Genomic DNA, 23266 nt, shown 5'->3' with positions numbered 1-23266 from the left:
AAGGAAAAACTCACCCCAGTGGGACGTCGATGTGAATGACTATGAGAAACCTTGGAGAGGACCGCATATGTGGGTAACCCCCCCCCCTCTAGGGGAGACCGAAAGCAATGGATGTCGAGTGGGTCTGACATAATATTGTGAGAGTCCAGTCCATAGTGGATCTAACATAATAGTAAGAGTCCAGTCCATAGTGGATCTAACATAATAGTGAGAGTCCAGTCCATAGTGGATCTAACATAATAGTGAGAGTCCAGTCCATAGTGGATCCAACATAATAGTAAGAGTCCAGTCCATAGTGGGGCCAGCAGGACACCATCCCGAGCGGAGACGGGTCAGCAGCGCAGAGATGTTCCCTGCCGATGCACAGGCGAGCGGTCCACCCCGGGTCCCGACTCTGGACAGCCAGCACTTCATCCATGGCCACCGGACCTGTGCACCCCCGCCCCTCAAGGAAAAGGGGAGCAGAGGAGAAAAGAAAAGAAACGGCAGATCAACTGGTCTAACAGGGGGGCTATTTAAAGGCTAGAGTATACAAATGAGTTTTAAGATGGGACTTAAATGCTTCTACTGAGGTAGCATCTCTAATTGTTACCGGGAGGGCATTCCATAGTACTGGAGCCCCAATAGAAAACGCTCTATAGCCCGCAGACTTTTTTTGGGCTCTGGGAATCACTAATAAGCCGGAGTTCTTTGAACGCAGATTTCTTGCCGGGACATATGGTACAATGCAATCGACAAGATAGGACGGAGCTAGACCGTGCAGTATTTTATACGTAAGTAGTAAAACCTTAAAGTCACATCTTAAGTGCACAGGAAGCCAGTGCAGGTGAGCCAGTATAGGTATATATGTATGTATATATGTATATAAGGTATATACAGTATAGGCGTAATATGATCAAACTTTCTTGTTCTTGTCAAAAGTCTAGCAGCCGCATTTTGTACCAACTGTAATTTTTTAATGCTAGACATAGGGAGCCCCGAAAATAATACGTTACAGTAGTCGAGACGAGACGTAACGAACGCATGAATAATGATCTCAGCGTCGCTAGTGGATAAAATAGAACGAATTTTTGCGATATTACGGAGATGAAAGAAGGCCGTTTTAGTAACACTCTTAATGTGTGACTCAAAGGAGAGAGTTGGGTGGAAGATAATACCCAGATTCTTTACTGATTCGCCTTGTGTAATTGTTTGGTTGTCAAATGTTAAGGTGGTATTATTAAATAAATGTCGGTGTTTAGCAGGACCGATAATCAGCATTTCCGTTTTCTTGGCGTTGAGTTGCAAGAAGTTAGCGGACATCCATTGTTTAATTTCATTAAGACACGCCTCCAGCTGACTACAATCCGGCGTGTTGGTCAGCTTTAGGGGCATGTAGAGTTGGCTGTCATCAGCATAACAATGAAAGCTAACACCGTATTTGCGTATGATGTCGCCTAGCGGCAGCATGTAAATACTAAAGAGTGCAGGGCCAAGAACCGAACCCTGAGGAACTCCGCACGTTACCTTAACATAGTCCGAGGTCACATTATTATGGGAGACGCATTGCATCCTGTCAGTAAGATAAGAGTTAAACCACGACAAAGCTAAGTCTGACATACCAATACGTGTTTTGATACGCTCTAATAAAATATTATGATCGACGGTATGGAAAGCAGCGCTAAGATCAAGAAGCAGCAACATAGATGACGCATCAGAATCCATCGTCAGCAGTAGATCATTAGTCATTTTTGCGAGGGCTGTCTCCGTAGAGTGATTTGCCCTGAAACCGGATTGAAAAGGTTCACAGAGATTGTTAGACACTAAGTGTTCATTTAGCTGCTGTGCGACAATTTTTTCGAGGATTTTCGAGGTAAAACAAGGAGTGGTGGCTAACGAGTGAGCGTATCTAAATCTCCTTGGCGGTTGTGCATAAGCTGTATTGTGACTGGATCGAGATGGAAGGGGATAGTGACGGGATTTATGAGGAAAGTATGGACGTGGATAGGACTAGAGGGGAGAAAGGAAAGAAGGGGAGTGGAGGGCATGAAGGAAAATCGAGTGCTAAAAGAGTACACGAAGAAGATGAAGTAGAAAAGAGGAAAAAGACTATGGAAGATAATTACAGGATCATATATACATTTAAATCAGGTCATGAATGACATAAGTTTGATGACACTGGTTAAGGGGTTAAAGAAGGACATTGGAGAGGTGGAGATAGCGAAGGTGCTCAGGGACGGACGACTTTTGATTAAATGCAAAAATGGAGAGCAAAAGAACAAAGCAATGCGGTTGCAAAAACTGTGCAATAAGATAATAAAGGAAAAAATGGAAGTGGGGGAATGAAAGGGGGCAAGAGGAGTAGTGACAGGAATCCCAAGGGGTGAAAATTTAGAAGAATTGAAAAGACAAATAAAAGGGGGTACTGTCAAGATGATGACAAGAATGATGGCATTTAGAAATGGAGAGCGAATCTGTATTAGAACAGTTTGTCGAGGAAGTCCTACCGCAAAGAATTATGATTGGGTTTTTAAGCTTTTACGTCAGAGCCTACGTCCCACCCCCAGTACGCTGTTTCAAGTGCCAACGCTATGGGCACATAGCCAGTGTGTGCCATGCTAAGTTGAGATGTGGAAGGTGTGGAGGAGAGCATGAATACGGACAATGTGGAGACAATATACTGGTCAAGTGTTGTAACTGTGGCGGGAATCACACAGCAGCGTATGGAGGATGTGTCATTAGGAAACAGGCAACAGAAGTACAGCAAATCAGAGTAGAAAGAAATATTACATACGCAGAGGCAGTTAAAGTAAGAAATAAAGAAAGTGCGGAACAAGATAGAAGTGAGAATAGATCAGAACAAGACACATGTGACAATAGTTCAAGTAATAAAAAACAAGAGGCAGCAAATACAGGACTTTCCATGGACAAGCTAGTTGTGTTCCTGGCATATGTAATAAACTGCACAGAACAGGCAAGAAATAAAACTGAGAAGATCAAAATAATTGTCAAAGCAGCAGCAAAGTTCTTAAATTCAAAAGAACTATCTTGGGAACAGGTACAAGGTGAACTACAGAGAGTAGACGAGACCGAGTCATGTTACCACAATCCAACGCCATGTTAATTGTTCAGTGGAATGCCAGAAGTTTAATAGCAAACGGACAGGAACTAAAGGGTTATATTAATAATATGAAAAATAAACCACATATACTATGTATTCAAGAAACCTGGCTGAAGCCAAAATTGAGCTTTATAATAAAAGGATACATAACAATACGTACAGATAGGAATGATGGGCAAGGAGGAGGGTGTGCCATATTTATTAAAGAAGACATGCAATATACAATATTAAAAGAAAAACAAGAACTAGAAATAGTAGGGGTAGAAGTATGGAATAATAAAGAAAGATACAAAGTGCTAAACTTCTATAATCCATGCAAGAAATTACAAAATCATCAACTAGAAACAATAGTCGAGCACTGGAGTGGCAATATCATTTGGTGTGGTGACTTTAATGCACATAGCACAATGTGGGGTGAAAGGGATGACTGGAATGGGGAAACATTGGAAGCATTTTTGGAGGAAAAAGAACTGGTGTGTGTGAATGATGGATCGGGAACAAGGTTAGATGTAGTTACGGGTAAAGAAACAGCAATAGATTTAACAATAGTGTCACAAGGGTTAGCAGGAAAGGTAGAGTGGGAAGTAAATAAAGACAGCACTATAGGAAGTGATCACTACCCAATATTCATTCACATAAACATAAATCAAAGGACAGAAAGCACTAAAATAGAAGGAAGATGGAAGTATAATCACGGTGACTGGGGACAATATAGGGAAAGTACCGACATGACATTAAAGGAAGTGGATATAAATCAAGATATTGAACAACTGAATACAGATATTACAAAGTGCATAATGGAAGCAGCCAAAAAGAGTATACCAAGGAGTAGTATAGGGAAAAGAAGGAAGATAGTGCCGTGGTGGACACAAGCGTGCACAGACGCAATAAAAGAACGGAATAGAGCATTTAGAATATTGAGAAGAACACATAATTTCCAAGATATGATCCAATATAAAAGGCACCAAGCTAAAGTAAGGTACGTTATTAAAAAGACAAGAAAACACTACTGGAGAAAGTTTTGTGAATCATTAAATAGAACTACTCCTTTAGGCCAAGTGTGGGGAATGATCAAGAAAATGTCAGGGATCAGAAATGAACATAAAAATCATGTGATGAAAGATGGGACACGGTGTGTGGTAGAAAATAAAGAAAAAGCAGAACTTTTAGCAAAAACATTTGTTAAAGTGCACAGTAATGATAATTTGAGAAATGTAGAAATACAAAAGAGAGAAGAAACAATTAGTTTAAATATTGGGGAAATGATGGAAGACAACGATAATAGAGTAACCAACACTATAGATATGAAATTTTCTTTGAATGAAATGGTTCGAATATTGAAAAAGGTTAAAAATACAACACCAGGAAAAGACCAGGTGAGTTATCAGATGATCAAGAATTTAAGTAGTATTGGCAAAGAAGTGGTCTTGGAATTATATAATAGGATATATGAAGAAGGAAAATTACCAGCAGAGTGGAAAGAAGCTGTAATAATTCCAATATGCAAACCAGGGAAAGATCCGGAAGAGGCAGGTAATTATAGGCCGATAGCATTGACCTCAAATTTGGGCAAAGTAATGGAAAAAATGATTAATGAAAGACTAGTATATTATTTAGAGTCAAAAGAAATAATAAAAAACTACCAAAGTGGATTTCGCAAAGCAAGAAACACAAACGACCCAGCAGTGCAGCTGGAAGAGGAAATTAGAAAGGGACAAATAAATAAATAAAGTATAATTGCAGTATTTTTTGATATAGAGAAAGCTTATGATATGTTGTGGAAACAGGGGTTGCTGATAAAACTAAATAAAATTGGGATTCGAGGGAAAATGTATAGATGGATAAAAGACTTCTTAACAAGTAGAAAAATATTAGTAAAAATAGAGAATGAATACAGCAGAGTATATGAAGTGGAAAATGGGACCCCGCAAGGAAGTATAATAAGTCCAGTATTATTTTCAATAATGATAAATGAAGTTTTTAGTGAAGTAGAAGGGTTAGTGGATGTGGCACTGTTTGCTGATGATGGTGTGATGTGGAAGAGAGGTAGAAATACTAATTATATAGAAAAGAAGATTCAAAAAGCGGTAAATAATGTTCAAGAATGGGGAACGGCTTGGGGTTTAAGATTCTCTGTTGGAAAGACAAAAGTCATAAATTTTACAAAGAGGAAAGTACAAAACAAGCTCCAAATTAAACTCTATGGAGAAAATATAGAAGAGGTACAAGTATTTAAATATTTGGGTATATGGTTTGATAAAAATATTAACTGGTCAACCCACATCAGCAAAATAGTGGAGAAAAGTAAAAAGGTGTTAAATATAATGAGGGCTTTGAGGGGTAAAGATTGGGGGGCTGATAGGCAGACATTGAAAGCAATATATATGACTTTAATTCGATCTGTTATTGATTATGGATGCATTATTTATCAATCTGCTTCAAAAACATTACTTGGGAAAATAGACAGGATCCAATCACAGGCTTTAAGGTTATGTTGTGGAGCTACAAAATCAACCCCAGTTGCAGCATTACAAGTAGAGATGAATGAAAAACCTTTAGATATGAGGAGAGATCAATTGTCAGCAGTTTATTGGGCAGACTTAAAAGGGTCCAAGCAAGGACATCCAACCCATCAAGTGTTATTAAACTGCCAAGAAAAAGAGAAGAAAAAAATGAATAGTTTCGGGTGGATAATAGGAGACATATGTAATAAAGCTCAAATTGATAATATTAAAGTTAGCCCTACAGTACCAATCCCTGCAATACCACCGTGGATGTATGAAAACCCAAATGTAAACATGCAATTACTAAAGAATAGAAATTTAAATAGTTACCAGATAGAACAATGGATTGAGGAAACGTTTTTAGACACCATCATGGTGTACACAGATGCATCAAAAACTATAAATAATAAGGTAGGAGCAGCAGCTGTTATCCCACAAGGAAATATAGTATTAAATAAAAGAATTAGTGATAAGTTATCTGTTTTTACGGGAGAATTGGTAGCAATTTATATGGCAATTCATTGGATAGAAGAAAATAAAGCAAGAAAAGCAGTCGTGTGCTCGGACTCCAGCAGTGCATTGATGAGCATAAAAAACATAGCATCAGAAACAAGACAAGATTTAGTTTATGAAATAGTTCAGGCAAATTACAGAATAAATAAAGCGGGAGGTGTGGTAACATTTCTTTGGGTTCCTGCTCATGTAGGAGTTGAGGGGAACGAATTAGCGGATAAGTACGTAAAACAAGCAACCACTAAAACAGAAGTAAAACATGGAGATTAAGCACAGTAAAGAGGAGGTGAAGAACATCATTAAGATGGAACACAATAAAAAGTGGCAGGATAATTGGAATAAGGAAACAAAAGGTAGAGAGTATTACAAAGTCCAGAGGAGAGTAGGTGTAATGAGAGGAGGCAATAGAAATAGGAAGGAAGAAGACATTATTACTAGAATGAGATTAGGACATACATATCTAAATAGTTCATTAAAATTGATAGGGAAACATACTACAGGACTGTGTGATTCTTGCCAACAGCTGGAAAGTGTAGGACATGTTTTAATATATTGTAGGAAATATAATAGAGAAAGGGAAATACTGGAAAGTAAGTTAGCGAAGGAGAATATTAGGTTAGCAGTGGAAGATATATTAGGAATGCACTCAGAACACATAGGTTATAAAGCAATATGCACATATTTAAAAAATACTGGGTTAAATAAAAGAATATAGAGTAGGGATCCACCTCGATCCACACTCCATTACAGTAGGTGGCGGTAATGCACACCACAAGGTTGCTTGCCAACCGCCATAAAAACAAAAAAGAAGAAGAAGAAGAAGGTCTTGAGCCTATGCCTGAATATTTACGAATATCGACATTTTAAAAATTATACACATACAAGGGTACATTTATACATAAATATTGAACAAATATATAATCCATTCATTATTTTCTGTAGTATGTGAGTTTGGGTTAATTACGTCAATAATTATTTACGACAGGCATTTACAACGTGTGCCTAAAAAGCCAACTGCCAGTTAAACTCTCCACACTTTGGGCAACCTATGTGGTTAAGTGACATAATCCGGCAGAATTGAAGCAACAATCAACATAGTGTTACAATACAACATGGTGTTTTACTGGGGTAAGTTGCAACTACGACGCAGCGGCAGGCTTCTGTACGAAAAGAAGAAGTTGACGTGTCCAAGATGGCGGAGCACCGGGCCGGGCGGAAGAAGGGTTGTCATCACCGGCATCGGTCTAGTCAGTCCTCTAGGCACGGGGACTATCCTGCCCTGGAACCGCCTCGTTCTTGGCAACAGCGGCATTGTCGCTCTGGACTCGGAGGACTACAAAGATATCCCCTGCAAAGTCGCAGCCTTGGTGCCCAGAGGACGCGGAGAAGGTCTTTTTGACGAGGGTCTATTCGCCACACCTGGGGAGATGAGGAGCATGACAGGGGCCACCGTGATGGCCCTTGGAGCTGCTCACCTGGCCCTGCAGGACGCAGCATGGCACCCCACGACCACGGAGGAGCAACTAGCCAGCGGCGTGGCCGTGGGCATGGGCATGGTGTCGCTGGATGAAATCGCGTCCGCCTCTGTGGCCCTGCGAGAAAAGGGCTACAAAAAGGTGAGCCCCTTCTTCGTGCCCCGCATCCTGGTGAACATGCCCGCCGGGCACATAAGCATCAAACACAAACTCAAGGGCCCCAACCACGCCGTGTCCACGGCGTGCACCACGGGCGCGCACGCCATAGGCGACGCGGCCAGGTTCATCGCCCACGGTGATGCGGTCGCCATGGTTACGGGGGGCACCGAATCCTGCGTGGGGCCCCTGGCGATGGCCGGCTTTGCCAGGGCGCGGGCCCTCGCCACCAAATGGAACCGGGATCCCAGACTGGCTTCCAGGCCCTTCCATCCCGAGAGAGAGGGGTTCGTGATGGGCGAGGGAGCGGCCGTGCTCCTGCTGGAGGAGAGGGGCCACGCGGTGAACAGGGGGGCCCGGATCTACGCAGAGGTCTTGGGGTATGGACTGTCGGGGGACGCCAGCCACATTACCACCCCCACTGCCGACGGAGACGGGGCTTTTAGGTAACCCTTCATTTTTCTCTCTACATGCCCCGAAAGGGACAAGCGGTAGAAAATGGATGGATGGATGGATGATTCAATTCACAATTTATGGTTGCCGATACGATGCAGGGACAATATATATATATATTTTTTTTACAACATAGCAATTTGAAAATATTCAGTGAGTTGAAATCTGCTTTATACAAAGCCCCTAAAGGGACATTTAAAAAAAAAAAAAAATGTATTTATATTTTTTTTAGACATGTATCTTGTGCGCACGAGAAACTTTTTATAAAGTTATAAAAAAATTAAAAATTATTTTTTTAAATATTTTTTTAGACATGTATCTCGTGCGCACGAGAAACGTTTTATAAAGTTATAAAAAAATTAAAAATTATTTTTAAAGATATTTTTTTTAGACATGTATCTTGTGTGCACGAGAAACTTTTTATAAAGTTATAAAAAAATTAAAAATTATTTTTAAAGATATTTTTTTCAGACATGTATCTTGTGCGCATGAGAAACTTTTTATAAAGTTATAAAAAAATAAAAAATTATTTTTTTAAATATTTTTTTTAGACATGTATCTCGTGCGCACGAGAAACTTTATAAAGTTATAAAAAAAATTAAAAAAAATTAAAATATTTTTTTTAGACATGTATCTTGTGCGCACGAGAAACGTTTTATAAAGTTATAAAAAAATTAAAAATTATTTTTAAAAATATATTTTTTAGACATGTATCTTGTGCGCACGAGAAACGTTTTATAAAATTATAAAAAAATAAATAATTATTTTTAAAAATATTTTTTTTAGACATGTATCTTGTGCGCACGAGAAACTTTTTATAAAGTTATAAAAAAATTAAAAATTATTTTTAAAAATATATTTTTTAGACATGTATCTCGTGCGCACGAGAAACGTTTTATAAAGTTATAAAAAAATTAAAATGTATTTTTAAAAATATATTTTTTAGACATGTATCTCGTGCGCACGAGAAACTTTTTATAAAGTTATAAAAAAATAAAAAATTATTTTTAAAAATATTTTTTTTAGACATGTATCTCGTGCGCACGAGAAACTTTTTATAAAGTTATAAAAAAATTAAAAATTATTTTTAAAGATATTTTTTTAGACATGTATCTTGTGCGCACGAGAAACTTTTTATAAAGTTATAAAAAAATACAAAATTATTTTTAAAAATATTTTTTTAGACATGTATCTCATGCGCACGAGATATATGTCTAAAAAAAAATAAAAATTTATAAATATTTTTTTTTTATAAAGTTAGAAAAAAATTAAAAATTATTTTTAAAAATATTTTTTTTAGACATGTATCTCGTGCACACGAGAAACTTTTTATAAAGTTATAAAAAAATTAAAAATTATTTTTTTAAATATTTTTTTTAGACATGTATCTTGTGCGCACGAGAAACGTTTTATAAAGTTATAAAAAAATTAAAAATTATTTAAAAAAATATATTTTTTAGACATGTATCTCGTGCGCACGAGAAACTTTTTATAAAGTTATAAAAAAATAAACAATTATTTTTTTAAATATTTTTTTTAGACATGTATCTTGTGCGCACGAGAAACTTTTTATAAAGTTATAAAAAAATAAATTATTTTTAAAAATATTTTTTTAGACATGTATCTCGTGCGCACGAGAAACTTTTTATAAAGTTATAAAAAAATAAACAATTATTAAAAAAAAAAAATTTTTTAGACATGTATCTTGTGCGCACGAGAAACGTTTTATAAAGTTATAAAAAAATTAAAAATTATTTAAAAAAATATTTTTTTAGACATGTATCTCATGCGCACGAGATATATGTCTAATAAAAAAATATATAAATAATTTTTTTTTATAAAGTTATAAAAAAATTATTTTTAAAAATATTTTTTTTAGACATGTATCTCATGCGCACGAGATATATGTCTAAAAAAAAATGTATACATTTTTTTTTATAAAGTTATAAAAAAATTAAAAATTATTTTTTTAAATATTTTTTTTAGACATGTATCTTGTGCGCACGAGAAACTTTTTATGAAGTTATAAAAAAATAAAAAAATATTTAAAAAAATATTTTTTTAGACATTTATCTCATGCGCACGAGATATATGTTTAAAAAAAAATGTATAAACAATTTTTTTTATAAAGTTATAAAAAAATTAAAATTCCTTTTTAAAAATATTTTTTTAGACATGTATCTCGTGCGCACGAGAAACTTTTTATAAAGTTATAAAAAAATAAACAATTATTTAAAAAAATATTTTTTTAGACATGTATCTTGTGCGCACGAGAAACTTTTTATAAAGTTATAAAAAAATTAAAAATATTTTTTTTAAATATTTTTTTTAGACATGTATCTCATGCGCACGAGATATATGTCTAAAAAAAAAAATGTATAAATAATTTTTTTTTATAAAGTTATAAAAAAATTAAAAATTATTTTTAAAAATATATTTTTTAGACATGTATCTTGTGCGCACGAGAAACTTTTTATAAAGTTATAAAAAAATTAAAAATAATTTTTAAAAATATTTTTTTTTAGACATGTATCTCATGCGCACGAGATATGTCTAAAACAAAAATAAAAAAATGTATAAATAATTTTTTTTTATAAAGTTATAAAAAAATTAAAAATTATTTTTAAAAATATTTTTTTTATACATGTATCTTGTGCGCACGAGAAACTTTTTATAAAGTTATAAAAAAATAAAAAATTATTTTTAAAAATATTTTTTTTAGACATGTATCTCATGCGCACGAGATATATGTCTAAAAAAAAATAAAAAAATGTATAAATAATTTTTTTTTATAAAGTTATAAAAAAATAAATAATTATTTTAAAAAATATTTTTTTTAGACACGTATCTTGTGCGCACGAGAAACTTTTTATAAAGTTATAAAAAAATTAAAAATTATTTTTAAAAATATTTTTTTTAGACATGTATCTCATGCGCACGAGATATATGTCTAAAAAAAAATACAAAAATGTATAAATATTTTTTTTTTATAAAGTTATAAAAAAATTAAAAATTATTTTTAAAAATATATTTTTTAGACATGTATCTTGTGCGCACGAGAAACTTTTTATAAAGTTATAAAAAAATTAAAAAATTATTTTTAAAAATATTTTTTTAGACATGTATCTCATGCGCACGAGATATATGTCTAAAAAAAAAATAAAAAAATGTATAAATAATTTTTTTCCCCCATGTCCCTTTAGGGGCGCCGTAACTTTACTATCATTTTTATTTAAAAAAAAAAAAAGTTTGGGCTTCCCTGCTTAGGCTGCTGCCCCCGCGACCTGACTTCGGATAAGCGGAAGAAGATGGAAGGAAAAAGAATAGTATAATAAAGCAGTGTGACTGTGAAATAAGTACTGGTACTAGGGATCCTGGTGAACATGCCCGCCGGGCACATAAGCATCAAACACAAACTCAAGGGCCCCAACCACGCCGTGTCCACGGCGTGCACCACGGGCGCGCACGCCATTGGCGACGCGGCCAGGTTCATCGCCCACGGTGATGCGGTCGCCATGGTTACGGGGGGCACCGAATCCTGCGTGGGGCCCCTGGCGATGGCCGGCTTTGCCAGGGCGCGGGCCCTCGCCACCAAATGGAACCGGGATCCCAGACTGGCTTCCAGGCCCTTCCATCCCGAGAGAGAGGGGTTCGTGATGGGCGAGGGAGCGGCCGTGCTCCTGCTGGAGGAGAGGGGCCACGCGGTGAACAGGGGGGCCCGGATCTATGCAGAGGTCTTGGGGTATGGACTGTCGGGGGACGCCAGCCACATTACCACCCCCACCGCCGACGGAGACGGGGCTTTTAGGTAACCCTTCATTTGTCTCTCTACATGCCCCGAAAGGGACAAGCGGTAGGAAATGGATGGATGGATGGATGCTTACATTGTAGCCGTTTGTGTTAACAATGATTCAATTCACAATTTATGGTTTTTTTTTTTACAACATAGCAATTTGAAAATATTCAGTGAGTTGAAATCTGCTTTATACAAAGCCCCTAAAGGGACATTTTTTTGGAAATAATTTTTATTTATATTTTTTTAGACATGTATCTCGTGCGCACGAGAAACTTTTTATAAAGTTATAAAAAAATAAAAAATTATTTTTAAAAATATTTTTTTTAGACATGTATCTTGTGCGCACGAGAAACTTTTTATAAAGTTATAAAAAAATTAAAAATAATTTTTAAAGATATTTTTTTAGACATGTATCTTGTGCGCACGAGAAATTTTTATAAAGTTATAAAAAAATAAACAATTATTTTTAAAAATATTTTTTTAGACATGTATCTTGTGCGCACAAGAAACGTTTTATAAAGTTATAAAAAAAATTAAAAATTATTTTTAAAAATATATTTTTTAGACATGTATCTTGTGCGCACGAGAAACGTTTTATAAAATTATAAAAAAAATAAAAAAATATTTTTTTAAATATTTTTTTTAGACATGTATCTTGTGCGCACGAGAAACTTTTTATAAAGTTATAAAAAAATAAATTATTTTTAAAAATATTTTTTTAGACATGTATCTCGTGCGCACGAGAAACTTTTTATAAAGTTATAAAAAAATAAACAATTATTAAAAAAAAAAAATTTTTTAGACATGTATCTTGTGCGCACGAGAAACGTTTTACAAAGTTATAAAAAAATTAAAAATTATTTAAAAAAATATTTTTTTTAGACATGTATCTCATGCGCACGAGATATATGTCTAATAAAAAAATATATAAATAATTTTTTTTTATAAAGTTATAAAAAAATTATTTTTAAAAATATTTTTTTTAGACATGTATCTCATGCGCACGAGATATATGTCTAAAAAAAAAATGTATACATTTTTTTTTATAAAGTTATAAAAAAATTAAAAATTATTTTTTTAAATATTTTTTTTAGACATGTATCTTGTGCGCACGAGAAACTTTTTATGAAGTTATAAAAAAATAAAAAAATATTTAAAAAAATATTTTTTTAGACATTTATCTCATGCGCACGAGATATATGTTTAAAAAAAAAATGTATAAATAATTTTTTTTTATAAAGTTATAAAAAAATTAAAATTCCTTTTTAAAAATATTTTTTTAGACATGTATCTCGTGCGCACGAGAAACTTTTTATAAAGTTATAAAAAAATAGACAATTATTTAAAAAAATATTTTTTTAGACATGTATCTTGTGCGCACGAGAAACTTTTTATAAAGTTATAAAAAAATTAAAAATATTTTTTTTAAATATTTTTTTTAGACATGTATCTCATGCGCACGAGATATATGTCTAAAAAAAAAAATGTATAAATAATTTTTTTTATAAAGTTATAAAAAAATTAAAAATTATTTTTAAAAATATATTTTTTAGACATGTATCTTGTGCGCACGAAAAACTTTTTATAAAGTTATAAAAAAATTAAAAATAATTTTTAAAAATATTTTTTTTTAGACATGTATCTCATGCGCACGAGATATGTCTAAAACAAAAATAAAAAAATGTATAAATAATTTTTTTTTATAAAGTTATAAAAAAATTAAAAATTCTTTTTAAAAATATTTTTTTTATACATGTATCTTGTGCGCACGAGAAACTTTTTATAAAGTTATAAAAAAATAAAAAATTATTTTTAAAAATATTTTTTTTAGACATGTATCTCATGCGCACGAGATATATGTCTAAAAATAAAATAAAAAAAATGTATAAATAATTTTTTTTTATAAAGTTATAAAAAAATAAATAATTATTTTAAAAAATATTTTTTTTAGACACGTATCTTGTGCGCACGAGAAACTTTTTATAAAGTTATAAAAAAATTAAAAATTATTTTTAAAAATATTTTTTTTAGACATGTATCTCATGCGCATGAGATATATGTCTAAAAAAAAAATACAAAAATGTATAAATATTTTTTTTTTATAAAGTTATAAAAAAATTAAAAATTATTTTTAAAAATATATTTTTTAGACATGTATCTTGTGCGCACGAGAAACTTTTTATAAAGTTATAAAAAAATTAAAAAATTATTTTTAAAAATATTTTTTTTAGACATGTATCTCATGCGCACGAGATATATGTCTAAAAAAATAAATAAAAAAATGTATAAATAATTTTTTTTTATAAAGTTATAAAAAAATTAAAAATTATTTTTAAAAATATTTTTTTTAGACATGTATCTTGTGCGCACGAGAAACATTTTATAAAGTTATAAAAAAATTAAAAAAAATTTTTTTTTTAGACATCTCGTGCGCACGAGATATATGTGTAAAAAAAAATAAAAAAAATAAAAAATATTTTTTTTTCCCCCATGTCCCTTTAGGGGTGCCGTAACTTTACTATTATTTTTATTTAAAAAAAATAAGTCTGGGCTTCCCTGCTTAGGCTGCTGCCCCCGCGACCCGACCTCGGATAAGCGGAAGAAGATGGATGGAAAAAGAATAGTATAATAAAGCAGTGTGACTGTGAAATAAGTACTGGTACTAGGGCTGGGTGGTATGGTACAAAAAAAAATTATCACAATATTTTCTTCATATCTGAACTCGATTAATATCACCATTTTTTTAAATTAAAGGCAGATAGTCCTGTGCAGGATTATTACTACTGCCACTAACAGACACGTTCGCCCTTTTTGATTGAGGCATTAGATGCATCAGTCCATTTTAGATGATCTCAGGCCCATCGAAGCCGGCGGCGTTTCTGGGTGTTGTTGATAAATGCCTTTGGCTTTGCATAGTAGAGTTTTAACTTGCACTTACAGATGTCGCGACCAACTGTAGTTACTGACAGTGGTTTTTCTGAAGTGTTCCTGAGCCCATGTGGTGATATCCTTTACACACCGATGTCGCTTTTTGATGCAGGGATCGAAGGTCCATAATATCATGGCTTACGTGCAGTGATTTCTCCAGGTTCCCTGAACCTTTTGATGATATTACGGAGCGTAGATGGTGAGATCCCTAAATTCCTTGCAATAGCTGGTTGAGAAATGTTGTCCTTAAACAATTTGCTCAGGCATTTGTTGACAAAGCGGTGACCCTCGCCCCCGTCCTTGTTTGTGAATGACTGAGCATTTCATGGAAGCGTGCTTTTATACCCAATCATGGCACCCACCTGTTCCCAATGAGCCTGTTCACCGCGTGGGGTGTTCCAAATAAGTCTTTGATGAGCATTCCTCAACTTTCTCACTCTTTTTTGTCACTTGTGCCAGCTTTTTTTGAAACATTTAGGCAGGCTTCAAACTCCAAATGAGCTAATATTTGCAAAAAAATAACAAAGTTTACCAGTTGGAACGTTAAATATCTTGTCTTTGCGCGCGCGCGTGTGTGTGTGTGTGTGTGTGTGTGTGCGCGCACAATTGTAAGCTTTTGACTCCATTAGGGCTGAAACGACGCGTCGACGTAGTCGACGTCATCGGTTACGTAAATACGTCGACGCCGTTTTTGTGCTTCGACGCGTCGCATATTTACGTCACACTACCGTCATGGCTGAGCGCAAAGCAGACGATGCGAGCGGTGCGAGCGAGGGGAAAAAAGCACGCCAAAAGTCGTCAAAAGTGTGGGAATATTTCAATAAACGGCCTAAGAAGAAACGCTACTTTTACTCCGCTACTTTTATCTACATTCAGCTCGCTACTCGCTACTAATTTTGATCGATCTGTTAATGCACGCTTTGTTTGTTTTGGTCTGTCAGACAGACCTTCATAGTGCCTGCCTTACTGGTGACGTTTCACTCCGTTCCACCAATCAGATGCAGTCACTGGTGACGTTGGACCAATCAAACAGAGCCAGGTGGTCACATGACCTGACTTAAACAAGTTGAAAAACGTATTGGGGTGTTACCATTTAGTGGTCAATTGTACGGAATATGTACTGTACTGTGCAATCTACTAATAAAAGTTCCAATCAATCAATCAAAAGTGTGAAGGAAAAAAGACTACTTTTTATTTCAACCGTACATCCCGTCAAAAGCCTAAAGACTGACTGCACAGTTCCTGTCTTCACAATAAAAGTGCCGCTCCATCGCGCCGCGCTTTCAAAATAAGAGTCTCCGAAAGCCAGCGCAAACAAGCTAGCAAGCTACGGAGTTTGCCGCCAATTTATTTCTTGTAAAGTGTATAAAAACGAATATGGAAGATGGACAAATAAGATGCCAAAAACCAACCACTTTCATGTGGTATTAGACAGAAAGGAGGAACTTTTTTTCTCCTCCATTTGAAAACGTGGACGTTATAAGCAATACTGTCTGATTACAATCAATGCAAGTCATCAGAATCAGGTAATACACCAACTTATATTCTTGTCTTCATGAAAGAAAGGAATCTATATGTGTTAAACATGCATGTATATTCATTAAAACACCTTTAACATGTAAACAAAAATGGCAAAATAAATAAATATAAATTATATACTGTATATATCAATGTATGTATATATATGTGTATATATATATATATGTGTGTGTGTATATATATATATATATATATATATATATATATATATATATATATATATATATATATATATATATATATATATATATATATATATATATATATATGTATGTATGTATGTATGTATGTATGTAGATATATGTGTGTGTGTGTGTGTGTGTGTATATATATATATATATATATATATATATATATATATATATATATATATATATATATATATATATGTCTTAATAAGGTTATCCAAAAAATAGTGCTCGATACCGTAGTAGAGCGCAATATATGTATGTGTGGGGAAAAAAATCACAAGACTATTTCATCTCTACAGGCCTGTTTCATGAGGGGGGTACCCTCAATCGTCATAGAGATGAAATAGTCTTGTGATTTTTTTCCCCACACATACGGTACATATATATATATATATATATATATATATGTGTGTATGTTACTCATCAGTTACTCAGTACTTGAGTAGTTTTTTCACAACATACTTTTTACTTTTACTCAAGTAAATATTTGGGTGACTACTCCTTACTTTTTCTTGAGTAATAAATCTCTAAAGTAACAGTACTCTTACTTGAGTACAATTTCTGGCTACTCTACCCACCTCTGCTAATAATGTTGTTGTATGCACAACGGCTATAAACGAACATTTGAAAAGAAAACACCCGACAGCGTTCTTGCCATCACCATCAACTAGTCAATCGTCCGCGTGAGTATACGTTGTATACGTTGTCATCATTACACAAAAACATGAATGTGTAATTTGTATCTGCGTTGTAAATTCATAAACTAAAACACTGTTTCGCTCTGAGAGGCGCGTTTGGCGTGCCTGTTCAGTGTTTACAAAGATGCGCTCCTCTTTAACGCTAACGTTAATTAGTTGTGCAAATACCTTTTACAACATTAACAGTTACATATACTATGTACAAACCAACAATTAACTTTCACTTTAATCATACTATCATTGTTGTGTTATTAAGCAAAATAAGCAATACTTTTACTTTTGTTGAAATGTTTACACTTGTTACAGAATATTTCGTTTTGCACTTTTTTGTATTGGATGTTTATCTTTATTTTTGCACATTTTAGCAAATAGGCAATACTTTTACTTTAGAAATGCTTATACTATTGCAGAATATTAAGATTGCACTGGATGTTTACTTTTATATTTGCACATTAAAAAGCAAATAACCTACTTTTAATTTTGTTAAATGTTAAAAGTTTTAAATGTTTACATTGTTACAGAATATTTTGTCATGTTGTTGTCAATGTTGACTGAGTGGCCATACTTTTTTTTTTTTGTAAATAAAAGCCATGCCTTTTGAAAAAACTGGCCTACATTTATTTTTTCATCTTCATTTTAAATAAAAAAAATAATCGGTAAAAGGAAAAATAATCTATAGATTAATCGAAAAAATAATCTATAGATTAACCGATTAATCGAAAAAATAATCTATAGATTAATCGATAGAAAAATAATCGTTAGCTGCAGCCTTAGACTCCATCCATCCATCCATCTTCTAGCACAGATAGATGAGGGGCGGCATAGCTCTGTTGGTAGAGAGGCCGTGCCAGCAACTTGAGGGTTCTGGGTTCGATCCCCGCTTCCGCCATCCTAGTCACTGCTGTTGTGTCCTTGGGCAAGACACGTTACCCACCTGCTCCCAGTGCCACCCACACCGGTTTAAATGTAACTTAGATATTGGCTTTCACTATGTAAAGTGCTTTGAGTCACTAGAGAAAAGCGCTATATAAATATAATTCACCACCCCCACTACACTATCCTTGCAGAAACCCTGGCACTAAGTAGCATGTACCTTTTGTCGACAGGTGCATGTCAGCAGCCATCAAAGACGCGGGCGTTTCACCCGAGGACGTGACGTACGTGAACGCCCACGCCACCTCCACACCATTGGGCGACGCCGCCGAAAACGCCGCCATCAAGAGGCTGTTCGGCCCACACGCGGCACGTCTGGCCGTGTCGTCCACCAAGGGGGCCACGGGACATCTGCTGGGGGCGGCGGGAGCCCTGGAGGCCGCCTTCACCGCTCTGGCCTGTTACTACGGCGTCCTGCCTCCCACGCTCAACCTGGACCACACCCACCCGGACTTCAACCTCAACTACGTTCCCTGCACGGCACAGACCTGGCAGGCTTCGGGCAGACGTGTCGCGCTCTCTAACTCTTTTGGATTTGGAGGGACAAACGCCACTCTGTGTCTTGCCAGCGTGTAACCTGGTCCATCACCCTTGATCACCCCCCCGGGAGGTGAGGGGAGTAGTGAGCAGCAGCGGTGGTCGCGCCCGGGAATCATTTTTGCGTGATTTAACCCCCAATTCCAACCCTTGATGCTGAGTGCATACCTGCCAACTTTTGAAATCAGAAAAACCTAGTAGCCAGGGTCCAAGGGCCGCAGGCCCCGGTAGGTCCAGGACAAAGTCCTGGTGGAGGGTTCAGGGCTTCGCCCCCCGACGCAAAATGATTATTAGCATTCAGACAGGTTAAAATGTTGCTAAAAGCATCACTTTTCTATCAGTCACAGTGACTTTTCAAAACAAAAATATTACAGCAAAAATCATATGGGTTGATTGACATGTTTATTCTGTAAGCTGACTTCAATAGTTTGAAATTATTTTGACAGTTAATGCCAGTTATCCTGTCAACCTTTCACAAGACTTCAATTTGTTCATTGAAAGTATAAACACTTTTTACAGTAAACAAATGGTAAAACAGTACTAAACAATTCCATTAAAAAAAAAATTGGTGTCATTATTAACTTTCTGTCCAAGCTTGTATAATCTACTGCCTTGTTCAATTGTAAAAAATATTCTGTGCCTAAAATACACATTTCTATCACAATTATCATACTGTAAACATGGTAAGCTAACTTCATTAAAATGAATAGTCCTGTCAATAGCATGGAATTACAATTCAAATGTAGTTTTTTTGTAAGCCTTTCAAAAGAATTCAAAATATGAAAAATTAATGAAAATTAATTTAAGCCATCAGACACTTGAAAAGTGGCACATCACATCTCTAATGTAATTAGGGCTGCAGCTAACGATTATTTTTCTATCGATTAATCTATAGATTATTTTTTTCGATTAATCGGTTAATCTATAGATTATTTTTTCGATTAATCTATAGATTATGTTTCCTTTTACCGATTTTTTTATTTATTTAAAATGAAGAGGAAAAAATAAATGTAGGCCAGTTTTTTCAAAAGGCATGGCTTTTATTTACAAAAAAAAAAGTATGGCCACTCAGTCAACATTGACAACAACATGACAAAATATTCTGTAACAATGTAAACATTTAAAACTTTTAACATTTAACAAAATTAAAAGTAGCTAATTTGCTTTTTAATGTGCAAATATAAAAGTAAACATCCAGTGCAAATCTTAATATTCTGGAATAGTATAAGCATTCCAAAAGTAAAAGTATTGCTTATTTTGCTTTAAAATGTGCAAAAATAAAGATAAACATCCAATACAAAAAAGTGCAAAACGGAAATATTCTGTAACAAGTGTAAACATTTCAACAAAAGTAAAAGTATTGCTTATTTGCTAAAATGTGCAAAAATAAAGCTAAACATCCAATACAAAAAAGTGTACAGTGTAAACATTTCAACAAAAGTAAAAGTATTGCTTATTTTGCTTAATAACACAACAATGATAGTATGATTAAAGTGAAAGTTACTTGTTGGTTTGTACATAGTATATGTAACTGTTAATGTTGTAAAAGGTATTTGCACAACTAATTAACGTTAGCGTTTGTGACACGTCTTGTGCCGTGGGGTTCTTTCAGGACCGACAGACTGAACGCCAGACGGCTTTGCCAGGTTTACAATCTTTTAATTTTACACAAAGTCTTTTCTCTTCCAACTGCGCGGATCGCGCACCTGGGCACGATTGCGGCGTCGCTCCCGGCGCGCCCCGCCTCCCCGCTCGCTGGCCGCCGCCGCCGCCGCCTCTCCACAGCGTTAAAGAGGAGCGCGTCTTTGTAAACACTGAACAGGCACGCCAAACGCGCCTCTCAGAGCGAAACGGTGCTTTAGTTTATGAATTTACAACGCAGATACAAATGACACATTCATGTTTTTGTGTAATAATGACAACGTATACGCACGCGGACGATTGACTAGTTGATGGTGATGGCAAGAACGCTGTCGGGGGTTTTCTTTTCAAATGTTCGTTCATAGCCGTTGTGCTGCTATGATAGGCCATTTCCGCTCGACACAGTGTGCATACAACAACATTATTAGGCCGTTTATTGAAATACTCCCACACTTTTGACGACTTTTGGCGTGCTTTTTTCCCCTCGCTCGCATCGTCTGCTTTGCGCTCCGCCATGACAGTAAAGTAGTGTGACGTAAATATGCGACGCACAAAAACGGCGTCGACGTATTTACGTAACCGATGACGTCGACTACGTCGACGCGTCGTTTCAGCCTTAAATGTAATCATTTTAACTTTTCAACAGAAATAGCACTGCAAAAATATTAAGGACATACTTCTGTATTTTGGTAGTTATGCTGTCAACATTTAACAAGATTTCTTCAACTTGGACTTGAAAGCATAAATAGTATAAACACTTTTAACAGTATGTCGTGCTGTGAAATACAGCCGACAGGATTGCGCACCAAACACGAAGCAAGGCCAAAGCGCATATGCATGGTGCAGGAGAACAAAGGACTTCTTTCATTTAAGGTTTGTGATAAACCATCAAACTCATTCGTTAAAAGGACTCTATAGTAATATAAAGTGAGTTTTTCTGGACATTATCATGCAAGAAAAGTTTATTTTTGGGACCGCGATCACTGCGTAATGATTTTTAAAGGTTGCATTACAAACATTTAACTGTCCCATGTGATCAGCCAGTGCGATTGGAAGTCCATGCTCAATTATAAAACTTCGGCATTTATCACATCCAAAGAATCTGTTTGGGCGACGAAAAACGTTGAAAGTTTTCCACTTGTATCGCTAGCAACGGCATTAGACTTGTGTTTTTTTTGTCCCAACGTGGTCTTTTACATCGCTAATTCCTCCGTGTCCGATCGAAAAATCTTGTCTGCACAAGGTGCAATTCGCGTAGTTTTCACCCTTTTTTTTTTTTTTAATTAATGAAAAACCGTATTTTTTATCACTGCAACCATAACCCGGAATAGGTTGATGAAAACCGTACGAATTACGGGAAAACCGGAGTAGTTGGCAGGTATGTGAGTGCCAAGCAGGGAGGTAACGGCTCCCATTTTTATAGTCTTTGGTATGACTCGGCCGGGGTTTGAACTCACGACCTACCCATCTCAGGGCGGACACTCTAAAATGCCTTAAAATGCGATATCGGAAATTATCGGTATCGGTTTGAAAAAGTAAAATGTATGACTTTTGTGGAAAGTATGCAGATATGATTAAGAGTTCTTTCTCTTTACATAGCCATGTTCAGAGAAGCTAGTACTATTCCTCTGTGTATTCTACCAGTTTCTTTAGACAGGGTCGTAAACCATCGGAATGTGAAGACAACAACCACGTCTCTCTTCTTATCAGTGTTGGGGGGGGGGGCTTTCTTTGTGTGATATGAGTTGCCTTTTCCCTTGGAATGCCAGAACAACTTAGGAAGCCGGTATGAATGTATTGGTCTAGGTCAGGGGTCGGCAACCCAAAATGTTGAAAGAGCCATATTGGACCAAAACTACAAAAACAAATCTGTCTGGAGCCGCAAAAAATTAAAAGCCATATTACATACAGATAGTGTGTCATGGAATTAAGAGGACTTAAAGGAAACTAAATGACCTCAAATACAGGTAAAAGCCAGTAAATTAGAATATTTTGAAAAACTTGATTTATTTCAGTAATTGCATTCAAAAGGTGTAACTTGTACATTATATTTATTCATTGCACACAGACTGATGCATTCAAATGTTTATTTCATTTAATTTTGATGATTTGAAGTGGCAACAAATGAAAATCCCAAATTCCGTGTGTCACAAAATTAGAATATTACTTAAGGCTAATACAAAAAAGGGATTTTTAGAAATGTTGGCCAACTGAAAAGTATGAAAATGAAAAATATGAGCACGTACAATACTCAATACTTGGTTGGAGCTCCTTTTGCCTCAATTACTGCGTTAATGCGGCGTGGCATGGAGTCGATGAGTTTCTGGCACTGCTCAGGTGTTATGAGAGCCCAGGTTGCTCTGATAGTGGCCTTCAACTCTTCTGCGTTTTTGGGTCTGGCATTCTGCATCTTCCTTTTCACAATACCCCACAGATTTTCTATGGGGCTAAGGTCAGGGGAGTTGGCGGGCCAATTTAGAACAGAAATACCATGGTCCGTAAACCAGGCACGGGTAGATTTTGCGCTGTGTGCAGGCGCCAAGTCCTGTTGGAACTTGAAATCTCCATCTCCATAGAGCAGGTCAGCAGCAGGAAGCATGAAGTGCTCTAAAACTTGCTGGTAGACGGCTGCGTTGACCCTGGATCTCAGGAAACAGAGTGGACCGACACCAGCAGATGACATGGCACCCCAAACCATCACTGATGGTGGAAACTTTACACTAGACTTCAGGCAACGTGGATCCTGTGCCTCTCCTGTCTTCCTCCAGACTCTGGGACCTCGATTTCCAAAGGAAATGCAAA

At 35.5% G+C, this 23266-nt stretch overlaps 1 protein-coding gene across 1 annotated transcript; it reads left to right on the top strand.

Annotated features, from left to right (window-relative positions):
- Positions 1-7150: 7150 nt before the first annotated feature.
- Positions 7151-18923, top strand: oxsm (3-oxoacyl-ACP synthase, mitochondrial). Its single transcript, XM_061983469.1, has 2 exons — positions 7151-8194; positions 18460-18923. Exons 1-2 carry the CDS (start codon positions 7230-7232, stop codon positions 18860-18862), a joined length of 1368 nt encoding a protein of 455 aa, XP_061839453.1. The 5' UTR covers positions 7151-7229; the 3' UTR covers positions 18863-18923.
- The last annotated feature ends 4343 nt before the right edge of the window (positions 18924-23266 follow it).

This window comes from Nerophis lumbriciformis, linkage group LG21 (assembly GCF_033978685.3).
Source record: "Nerophis lumbriciformis linkage group LG21, RoL_Nlum_v2.1, whole genome shotgun sequence".
Classification (NCBI taxonomy): Eukaryota; Metazoa; Chordata; class Actinopteri; order Syngnathiformes; family Syngnathidae; genus Nerophis; species Nerophis lumbriciformis.
The sequence above is the reverse complement of the archived record's forward strand: the minus strand, read 5'-3'. Positions and strand labels throughout refer to the sequence as shown.